This window comes from Mobula birostris, chromosome 17 (assembly GCF_030028105.1).
Source record: "Mobula birostris isolate sMobBir1 chromosome 17, sMobBir1.hap1, whole genome shotgun sequence".
Lineage (NCBI taxonomy): Eukaryota > Metazoa > Chordata > Chondrichthyes > Myliobatiformes > Myliobatidae > Mobula > Mobula birostris.
Window position 1 is genome coordinate 38,516,959 of NC_092386.1, and position 12,074 is coordinate 38,529,032.

The following is a 12,074-nucleotide window of genomic DNA, read 5'->3' on the forward strand; positions in this document are numbered from 1 at the left end:
CTAGACATAACTCAAGTACCATCTATAAATTTGCTGATGATACAACCATTGTTGGTAGAATCTCAGATGGAGATGAGAGGGTGTACAGGAGCGAGATATACCAATTAGTGGATTGGTGTCGCATCAACAACCTTGCACTCAACATCAGTGAGCCGAAAGAGCTGATTGTGGACTTCAGGAAGGGTAAGACAAAGGAACACATACCAATCCTCATAGAGGGATCAGAAGTGGAAAGAGTGAGCAGTTTCAAGTTCCTGGGTGTTAAGATCTCTGAGGATCTGGGCCAGCTGGTGGCGCAATGACATCAGCGTCGGACCCCGAAACGGAGGTTCCAGGGTTCGAATCCACTCGGGTCCGCTCCCGAGTACGCTTTCCATCCATGCTGGGTTGAGTGTCAAAATCGCAACTCAACCTCATAAAAATAAAGGGAAAAATACTGCAAAAATGTCTGTGTGGGGAGTGACACGCCACACAGTCTCTCTCTTGCTCTGCGCCTTGTAAAGACATGAAAAAGACATCATCACGCACACGCACGTATGCATGCACGCACGTGCCAAAAGAAAGATCTCTGAGGATCTAACCTGGTCCCAACATATGGATGTAGTATAACGAAGGCAAGACAACGGCTATACTTAATTAGGAGTCTGAAGAGATTTGGTATGTCAACAAATATACTCAAAAAATTCCATAGATGTACCGTGGAGAGCAGTCTGACTGGCTGCATCACTCTCTGGTATGGGGGGGTGGGGCAGGCGGCGGCTACTGCACAGGACCAAAAGAAGTTGCAGAGGGTTTTAGGTTTAGTCAGCTCCATCTTGGTTTCTAGCCTACAAAGTACCCAGGACATTTTCAAGGAGCAGTGTCTCAGAAAGGCAGTATCCATTATTAAGGACCCCAACACCCAGGGCATGCCCTTTTCTCACCAGTACCATCAGGTAGGAGGTACAGAAACCTGAAGGCACACACTCAGCGATTCAGGAACAACTTCTTCCACTCTACCATCGGATTCCTAAGTGGATATTGATCCTATGAGCACTAACTCACTCTTTTAATATATATTATTTCTGTTTTTACAGTATTTTTAATCTATTCACTATACATATGCTGTAATTTATTATTATTATTTTTATTCTTTCTTCTATATTATGTATAGCATTGAACTGCTACTGCTAAGTTAACAAATTTCACAACATATGCCGGTGATAATAAACCTGATTCTGCTTTGATTACATTGCAGATTAAGAGTATATGAACAAGTCTTGTACTCATAAGAATGTTTCCATTTGATACTTCTAATTTTCCATTTAGCTCTTCTCTCAGTACCATGATAAAATCCTTTTATCCCTAATATCAGGCAAACAACATACAAAAAGTACACATATGGGGAGTGAAGACTGGAAATGAGTGAGATCTGCATTATAACAAAAATATAACAGGAGTAAATGTTTTCAGCAATTGTAAAGAGAGCTATTGAAGAGAAATAATAAAAGGGTTCACTGACCAGAAGTGCCAGACAGAAGTACAAAATAGTTCATATCTATAAATCATTTATTGTTAACTTTATGCCCAATGTTTAATTAAAGTATTTTAACAGAATGAGAATCAGCTTTATTATCACTGGCATATGTCACGAAATTTGTTTTGCGATAGCAGTAGAGCGAAAACATTAAAATTTGCTATAACTTACAATAAGAATTTTAAGAACTAAGTAAGTAGTGCAAAAAGAGAGCAAAATAGTGAGGTGGGGTTCATGGATGGCAGGGGAGAAGAAGAAATGCTGAGCGTATGTCTTCAGGTTTCCTATATCTCCTCCCTAGTGGGTATTAATAAGAACACGTGTGCTGGATGGTGAGGATGCTTAATGTTGGATGCTTCCTTCTCAAGGCATCTCTGTTTAAAGATGCCATTGATAGAAGGCACACTAGTGCCCATGATGGAGCTGTCTGAGTTTATAACCCTCTGCAACTTTATTGATCCTGTGCATTGGCACCTCCATATCAGAAGGTGATGCAACCATTATACACCTTTAGAAACTTGCTTAGAATCTTTGGTGATATGCCAGATCTCCCCAAACTCCTAATGAAATATAGCTGCTGGAGTTCCTTCTTTGGAATTGTATCAATATGTTGGGCCCAGGATAGTTCCTGACAGATAGTGACACACAGGAGCTTGGAGCTGCTCACTCTTTCCATTGCTGACCCCTCACGGAGGACTGGTGTGTGTTCCCCTGTCTTCACCTTCCTGAAGTCCAAGGTTCAACTTTATTCACCATATATATTTACATGTATTAGGAATTTGCTTTTATGTTTTGACACAGCATGCAACAAAAAAATCAACAATTATAAAGAATTATATAAAAATAAAGTTAGAGGTTAAGTACAGATATGGAATAAAATGTGCATAAATAAATACATTAACACTAGCATACATTTACAATGTAAATGACATTATTAAAAAGTAGTTTAAAGTGTTTACATGCAGTGATTGAATAATAGTGGTGAGGGTGGTGGTGGGGACTAAATAGAATGGTTGATCAGATTAACTGCCTGGAGCAAGGAACGTTTAACATGATGTGAAGATTTTTGTTTTAATAGCCCCATAAAGCTTTCTCCGAAAGAAACTTTTGGGAAGGGCACTTTACTGGGTAGGTAATGTCCCTGCAGTGTTTTTTCCTATCTGCTTCATTGTCCAGACATAGACTAGTTATAGACTGCAAACATTTCTGCTAAACTGATAGTTTGCTGTAGTTTTTTATATTGTAGAATGATGTTGCACTAAACTAGACAGTTGTGCCTGATGTGAAGATGCTCTCCATGATGGCAGTGTGGAATTTTACCAGTATGTTAATGGGAAGTTGGATTTTTACTAATTGCTGCAAGAACTACATCAACTGTCGACCCTTTTTGTTAATAAAAGGGATATGGTTCTCCCAGTTGAGATCCTGAAAAAATAATAATGCCCAGGAACCTGAAACAGTGTAACTGTAGAGTTGTTGAAAATGAGTGGGTGGAGAGGAAACACATTTCTCCTGAAGTCAAGATGCAACTCCACAGTTTTGAGGGCATCCAGCTCCAATTTGTTGTGACTACACCAGGGCACAGTTTGATACTTCCTGGTGGTACTTGGATTTGTTGGTTCTGGTGATTAGTCCAGTGACACAGGTGTGATCCATGGATTACTGGAGACATAGTCTTTGGAAAAAGAGAAAACAGGAGAAGGGAGAGAACACCTCAGTGTGGCACACTAGTGCTGATGAAGTGGGATGTCCACAATCATTTCCTTGGTCTTGCTGACATTGAGTGCAAGGATGTTGTTGTGACACTCCTCAACCAGCAATACCTTATTCTATTTTGCCTCTTCCTCACCCTGTTAGATTCTGCCAACAACAGCTGTGTTATCAGTGAATGTATAAGTGCATTTGATCTGTGCCTAGCCACATAGTCATGAGTGTAGAGAGAGTAGAGCAGTGGGCAAAGCATGCATCCTTGAGGTATAATGGTGTTGATTATCAGTGAGGAAGAAAGGTTATTTCATTTCCGCACTGACTGTGGTCTCCTGATAAGAAGGTCAAGAGTACATTTGCAGAGGGAGGTTCAGAGGCTCGGGTTTTAAAGCTTATTAATTAGTACTGAGAGAATGATGGTGTTAAATGCTAAGCTGTAATCAATAAACAGCAGCCTGACATTGTTATTACTATTATCCAGGTCCAAGGCTGAGTGGAGGGCCAGTGAGATTGCATCTGCTGTAAACCTATTGTGGTGGTAGGCAAATTGCAATGGGTCCAGGTCATTGTTTAAACAGGAGTTAATTCTAGCCATGAGCAACCTCTCAAAGCACTTCATCACAGTGGATGTGAGTGTTACTGGGTGCTAGTCATTGAGGCATCTTACCTTGCTTTTCTTGAGTACCGGTATGATTGATACCCTTTTGAAGCAGGTGGAAATCTCCAACTGCAGCAGTTAGTGATTGAAGATGTACTTAAACACTAGTCAGTTAGTTGGAATAGATTTGTAGGGTCCTACCAGGTGCACCACAGGGTTCTGATGCCTTGCGAGGGTTGACCCTTTTGAAAGGTGTTCTGACATTGCCCTCAGATACAGTTATTACAGGGTCATCAGATGCTGCAAGGGTTCACACTTGTGTAAATTTTTATTTATACAATGGCAGGATTGGTTTTAACTAGTGATTAATTGTAATTCAATTTTCTTATTTTTTTTTACCTTTTTGAAACAGATACTTTGTGGTCTTAATTCAAGAAATGGATCTGAAGTTGGATCTTGGTTTTCTTTATGCCCTCATGGAACTCTTCACCCAATCAACAGATACAGTTATTGCAGAACAAAAGGTAAAATGACAGCCTTTTTATCACAGCTTAGATTGCTTAAGTCAGTTTGATTTTCCTTTCCATTACCTCTAATGCCTGGATATTTTAGTACAAATCACAATCAGATTTAAAAGTTATAATCTAACCATGATCTACAAACTGTAGTTAGCTTTTAATATTTAAGGTTACAAGGAGATATTATAGAAATACTCACAGATTTGTAATAAGTAGATTGCACAAAACTTCCTATTTGCATATGTGTCGCAGATTATGGAACACAGAATAAAGATGATTGGCAAAGCAAATAAAAATGACTTGGGAATTTAATTTGTGCAATGTAATGCACTGCCATTGATAGTGCTGGAGAAAGAAGCTCTGTTTAAAATGTTGTCTTTAAATTCACTGGGTTCTTTGAAAATATGGGCTAAACTAAATTCTCTGCTCTAGAATTATTCTGTTTGCATTATCCTTTTTTGTCCTTCTGATCTCCTTCTTGTTGAATTTTCTGAGGGCAGTGAATTCAGGTAACAAAGTAGAAATTAAAGTGGTGGCCTGCAGCTTTCTGTATAAGATTTCAGCAACCAAACCCCTGCGAGTATTCTGAGCTCCTATATCTGGATTGCCACCCAAGGAGATAGATTTGGAAATTTTACAATTTCAACTGTTATTTATTTACTGTGGGTTGTTGGTATTACCACTGAGTGCATTAAGGTAATGGTGGTCGACTCCTAAGGTAATAAATATCCTATTGTTATATGAAAAAAAAATTGACACATTATTCAAAGATTTACCAATTAACTAACTAATAAAATAATTCAATTTTAATCTCTATCATCGTAATTGAAACATGTTTGAAAACTTTTATTTTATTAAGCTGGAGCTATTTAAAAAAGACCTTGAGTATGTTCAAACAGAGCTGTTGACTGAATCTGCCAATGACACTTCACCTATCAGTCTATATGAATATTTTCATATTTCTCCTATCAAAGTAAGTATGTTTTAACTGCTTACTAGAAAACTAATATACATTTATGTGATGATTTAGTTTTATAAATTAAAGTTTATTTTTGCAGAACAATGCTAACACTGGATTTTTTTTAAGTCTCTCAATGTGAAACTGATTTGGTATAGTAGATGGAACACCATTCCATGTTTATAATTGCTAAATTATACACATTTTCTTGATCCATTTGCTACATGGTTATAATTGTTATGTTTTTTATACTCACAGATAATAGCAAAATTGAGGTTACTTTTTACTCAATTGACTTTTGGTTATGTCATTTGGTACATATCTCAGAAAATCTTTTGTAGAAAAGGCTTTAAATTAACTCATTGAGTCAACACAGAATATAGAATAGTACTTGAACAAGGTCTTTAGCGCACTATGTTTGCGCTGACCATCATGTCAGTCTAATTAATCCCATCTGCGTGCATGTGGTTTGCATCCATCTTTCCAACTTGTTTATGTCTATCTAAGTTATCCAGTTCATTGGTGTTCCTTGACATTCTATGCCATTGCCATCATTGAGGTACCCATTATCAATATCCTGAGGGTTATTACTGAGCCTCATACACAGATGGCATCAGAAAAAGGTCAAAGGGTGGGAATCCTGCAGTGAGTAACTCTCACCCCCTTACTCTCCAAGGCCTGTCCACCACATACAAGCCTCAACTGGGGAGTGTGATGCAATGCTCACCACTTGCCTGCAAGGGGGCAGCTTCAACAACACTCCAGAAGTTTGTCACCATACAGGACACTGCCATCTGTTCACCACCAGTCACTCACTCCACAGGAGAAGCATTTTATACCATCTGCATAAGAGGTTCTGCAGATGCTGGAAATCCAGAGCCACAGACACAAAATTGCTGGAGGAACTCAGCAGATCAGGAAGCATATATGGAGGGGAATAAATATGCGGGCCAACACCCTTCATCAGGACTGGAAGGGGGCAGAAGCCAGAATAAGAAGGTGGGGAGAGGGGGAGGAGGAGTACAAACTGACAGGAGTTAGATGAGACCAGGTGAGGAGAAAGTTGGAAAAGGTAAAGGGTTGATGAAGAAGGGATCTGATTGGAGAAGGCGGTGGAACATTGGAGAAAAGGAGTAGGAGAAATTAGGTGATGGACAGGTGAGTAGATGAGAAGGGGTAAGTGGGGAATGGAAAAAGAGAGAAGGGGGAGAAATGACCAGAAGTTGGAAAAATTGATGAGGTGTTGCTCCTCCAACCTGAGTTTGGTTCATCACGGCGGTAGAGAAGATCGTAGACTGACACGTCAGAATTGGAATGGGAAGTATAATTAAAATGAATGGCCACTGGGAAATGCTGCCTCTTACGGCAGACAGAGCGAAGGTGCTTGACAAAACTTATACCACCTACAGATCACATTGCACCAACTCACCAAGATTCATTAGGCTGCACTTTCCAAACCCACCACCTCTACCAGCCAGAGGATGAGAGTAGACACACGAACATGAGGAGAATGGAAGGATATGGATGATGACAGTTAGTATAACTTGGCATCAATATTGGCACTTAATTTTAATTGGCATATAAGAAACTGTTAGATAAGCACATGATTGATAGAAAAATAGAGAGCTGTAGAAGACAGATTGATTTTAGAGTAGTTTAAAAGATCACAACATTCTGGGGTACTGTGTTGTAATGTTTATGCTTTAAGTTCTATGTAAATGCCTCTTAAATGTTACAATGCATTTCCTTCTACCACTTGCTGATAGCATGTACTAGGCAACTATCTGCTCTGCATTTTTAAAAACAATACTTGCTTTGCATATCTCCTTTAAACTTTCAGCTTCTCATATTGTATCAATACCCTCTAGTATGACATTTCCACCCTGGGCAAATTACTCTAACTACCTGTTCTATCCTACTCTCTCAATTTTATACAGTACACTTATAATAATAGCCCCTCAACCTTAAACATTCTGATTAGCCAATTTGTGGTTATCTTATTTCTCCTTGTAGCTGATACACTTTCATCCAAGCAACATCCTGGTGAACCGCTTCTGCCCCTCTGCTAAACTTCCACATCCTTTCTGTAATAAGACAGGGAGATCTACACACGATGTTCCAAATATGGTTTAAGTAGACACAGCTGAACTCAGTGTAGGCTTAAGCATAAAGCATCCAGAACCCATCGCTCCCAGAGATGGTTTCACTCTTTTTTAAATGTCTTCAATGAGAAATGTTTAAGAACAGTTGAACTAGATCTAACAATTTTTTAAAAAGTAAAAAAAAACACATTAAGCCTTTATTAATGAATTGAAAACAAAGATGGAGAGAAACATAGTGAAACTTTTAAATTGTTAGCCAGCCCATTTAGATGGATGGGGACATGGTAGGCATTAAGCTGAGAGAGCAAGTATGAAGTGTGTCTGTGTAATGTTTATGTATAGGAGTTCCTGCATATTCTGTAGTTCATGCACTGAAGCCCACAACACACAAATAGATACACTACATCAAACTAACAGTTCTCTATGGAATCACTGGGTAGTGATTGGCATAATTCAACCCATTCACTCTTTCTCTCACCACAGATGCTATCTGCATGATATTTTCATTTGTTATTTTACATTATTGTCCAGAAGTAGCTTTAATTATCACTGCTTTAATCTAATCTGTTTCTGTAGCTGCATCTGAGTTTTTCTATCAGTTCGGGAAGTGAAGAAAGTAACAAACAGCAAGAAACAGAACTGGTCCCAATCCAATCTCTGAATCTTTTGTTAAAAAGCATTGGAGCAACTCTCACTGATGTACAAGATGTTGTCTTCAAGTAGGTATATTAATACTTTATAAAGTTTAATACTTGCAAAAGCAGCTTACCTTATGCAGATTTATTTATGAAAGCAAGAATTTTTTTTAAACTAGGGTGTTTGAAAATTCCTTGCAAATTCAATGGATTATGAGATTATGCTGCAACTTTTAATGCTTAAGTAACTAATCTAGGCATTGAAGGGTCTTACAGTTGGAATAGTGGGACCAGCTGAAATTGGTGATAAAAGTCACTGTGGAGGTGTGCTGCAGGTGTCTTGTCATCTCTTCATACTGACAATCCACACTGACCTTTACCACCAATTTCAGCTAATCCCACTATTCCAATTGTATGATCCTTCAATGTCACTACTTCAATATAGACCTTCCTTTTGTTCTCTGTTCTGTGCCCTATCATCTGCAATATAAGACTTTTAACTTTATGTAGCTTGAACTTTACCTAGCTGTTTACACACACATTTGTAAAATAGGTCTTGCATCTGCTCGAACAAGTTGAAATAGTGATCTATTTGTTTTGGCTTAATTGGCTCACATGATTTATTTTTATTTTAAAATTGACATTTTTCTTTCTTAAAGAAATAGATGGTATTCAAGGGTCTGATGACAGGATGAAGTTGGTCAATAAATTGGCATAGAGAAAGCATTGAGAAAATAGTAGATCAATTGAAACTGGACAAGTAACAATAGCTTGGACCTTTTCACCTGTGTCCAAGCTCTCAAGAGAGTTGGATAATAAATGCATTAGTGATTATCTTTCAAAAGGAACACTGAAGAAAGTGTGGGGAGAAAACTATGTTGTAGAATAAGTGCTCACAGGTTTGGGTATGGTATATTAGCACACAAAAACAGGAATAGACAGATCATTTTCAGGGTAATATTCCGTAACTACTTGCATGCCAATCCTGAGCCCTCAGCCTTTCACATATATACTAATTGTTTAGGTGGAAAAGATGAGTGATATATCCAAGTTTGTTGATATGTAGCATATGGGAAAGTCAGTTGTCATGATACTCCGTTTTAAAAAGAAAACATGCATGAATGATGTGAAAACGTCACTATGAAAGGTTATGAACCTTGATAAGAAGGTTTGTTTTTTAAATGTTGCTAATTTAGCAGATGCTCTTTTACTGAAATGCCAAACATAGGTGTGCAAGCACAGCAAGAGGGTTGTCACTTTTTTTTTGTAAAAGGGTGGAGTACAAATATGAGAACATTTTGCAATACTGTTTAGGGCTTTGAGTGCTTGGAATACAGCATACAGTTTTGAACTCCATATCAAAGAACAATTATACTTGGTGTCACAGTGTACATTTAATGCACTGATTCCCGGTATAAGGGTTCTGTGCTTTTCAGCAGATGGACAAGATTCGTCAAGACCTTTGAAACAGTTTCTAATTAAGATGTAGCAAGTTCTGTGAAGTTTGACAAGGTAGATGTCAAATGAATTTTGTTTCAACTGGGAAATCCAGCAGATGGAGGGATAGGATAAAATGTTAGCTATTTTGAACAGACAAGAAATTTCAAAATCAGTGTTTGCTATTGCTATTATATGATGTAAAATTTATTATTGGATGGCAGCTATACAGTGCAAAGACATAAAATTGCTATAAGTTGCAAAATAACTGGGGGGGGGTTAATGAGGTAATTCATGGTCTGCTCAAAAGTCTAATGGCAGGGGGGAATCTGTTTCTAAATCCTTGAGTATGGATCTTGTGACACCAAGACCTTCTCCCTGATGGTGGTAGTGAGAAGAGGGCATGTTGTTGCTGCCTTCAGGTACCATCTCTTGAAGATGTTCTCTGGTGGGAGAGACTGCTCTTGTAATGTACCTGGCTGATCCTACAACATTTTGCAGCCCCTTGCAATTCTGTGCATTGGAAACTCCATATCAGGCTGTGATACAACCAGTACGAATGCTCTCCACCATGCAACCATTGAAATTAGCAAGAATCCTTAGTGACATACCAAATCTCCTCAAACTTCTACAGAGTAGACCTACTGTTTGCTAAGAAGATTGTATGAATTTTGGAACTTTTTTTGTTGGAAGTCTGCATTTCCAATTAATATATTTTAAATCATTATGTGTAGATTTTTAGATGCAACAAAAATTAAAGGAATTTGAAGTACTGAATCAACTAAGATGAGTTGACTGTGCACTAACTTAATTTATTGGACATAGCTGTCAGATCCACTATTAAAGTTCTCTATGAATTTTCAACATATAGAATGCTTAGGAATTAAACCTAATTATTAAGTCCATGACAGTTATTTTCTTGAGCTTGGTTGAAAAACAATAAGAAGATTGGAGCAGGTTGTTGAGAAAGTACGGATCAGATTGGATTAGTCTTTGGTGGACTTTAGTTTCTATTTACTCTTTGGGAAAATTAGCCTCTTAAGTACACTTAATCAAAATAGAGCTAGTGATATCTCAGTCTTTGAAGAATACCCATGATTGATCTGTTGTAACATAAGCAGGCACTCAATGTGATTATCAGCAAGCACAATCTTTCTCTATTTTCTAGAGTGATTTTTTTTCCCCCTTTGCTGAGTGTATATATCGATGGTGAAGTGGTCAGTGTTCATCTCAACACTGAAACTGAATTGAATTTCTTGAATATGCACAAATTATGTTAAATAAGGGAAAACCTTGAAAGCTGTTGATTGTAATTAACCTGCTTCTCCAAAAATTGTGATATTTTGCAATATTCGCAAGTGTAATCTTCTAACATCAGTGATCTGACAAAAGCTTCAGGTATTCACAGACAGATCTCACTAAGAACCCCCAAAGATACTTTATTTTCATTTGTTAACATCAGCTATAATTACAAGCTGCAATCTGATAATGCCTTTGATTTATTCTGCCTCATAAACTGCTTTCCTATTAAATACTGGGATCTGAGCTGTCAGGCACACAGTGTGTTGTCTTCCATCCCTGGCTCATCAGCCAGCCTCTAAGTACTACACAGTACAGTTTGTTTTCAAGAAATTGGGGAAAGTTCTCAACTTTCAACTCTCCATGCATTATGTTCCCTAATTTTAATAAGAAACTACCATAAAAAGAATAATTAGTTAAATAAATTTGATTATTTTAACTAAATGTATTTAATTGAAATGTTCTTTTATAAACAATGCAGAAAATCTGTATCTTTGCATTAAATTCAGAAGAATGAGGGGTGACCTCATTGGAACTTATCAAATGTTGAAGAGTGGATGCGGAGAGGATGTTTCATATGGTGGGGGAAATCTAAGACCAGAGGACACAACCTCAGAATGGAGGGCATCACCTCAGAATGGAGGGCATCCTTTCAGATAAGGAGAAAATTCTTTAGCCAGAGAGTGGTGAATTTGCAGAATTCTTTGCCACAGGGGGCTATGGAGGCCAAGTCATTGGGTATATTTAAGGCAGAAGTTGATAGGTTCTTGATTAGTCAGAGCATGAAGGGATAGGGGAGAAGGCAAGAGACTGGAGCTGAAAGGGAAAATAGGTCGGCCACGATGAAATGTTGGAGCAAACACAGTAGGCCAAATGGCCTAATTCTGCTCCTATATCTTATGCTCTAAATTATGATGCTCTTTGCAGGCTTGCATGTCTTGAAATCCAGCATCAATTTTATACTACACAACAGCTTCAATGGGAGGTCATCCGACATTATTCTAAACAGGTGTGTTCTATATTTTATATAATTTCTCATCTTTGTTTTGTGTAACCAATAATACTATTGCTCAACAAATTCTTTTCCTCCATGAAAATGAAGTCTTTAAATTATTCTCTTCCCTCCCTCCAGGCAATCAAACAATTATATGTCCTTGTTCTTGGACTCGATGTCTTGGGCAATCCTTTTGGGTTAATCAGAGATATATCAGAAGGAGTAGGAGCATTTTTCTATGAACCTTATCAGGTCAGATTGCATTTTTTCCCAAACAATTTAACATGTATTCTAAATATTGTATAGCACA

At 37.9% G+C, this 12,074-nt stretch overlaps 1 protein-coding gene across 3 annotated transcripts in view; it reads left to right on the forward strand.

Moving 5' to 3' along the window:
- The window catches only part of vps13a (vacuolar protein sorting 13 homolog A), a 300,950-nt gene that overhangs the window by 226,556 nt on the left and 62,320 nt on the right, over window positions 1–12,074 (forward strand). For all 3 annotated transcript variants that reach the window (XM_072281554.1, XM_072281557.1, XM_072281556.1), the window contains exons 59-63: window positions 4,234–4,345; window positions 5,199–5,312; window positions 7,976–8,118; window positions 11,698–11,779; window positions 11,903–12,016. In XM_072281554.1, the coding sequence (XP_072137655.1) occupies window positions 4,234–4,345; window positions 5,199–5,312; window positions 7,976–8,118; window positions 11,698–11,779; window positions 11,903–12,016 (565 nt within the window). The remainder of the gene's footprint in view (window positions 1–4,233; window positions 4,346–5,198; window positions 5,313–7,975; window positions 8,119–11,697; window positions 11,780–11,902; window positions 12,017–12,074) is intronic.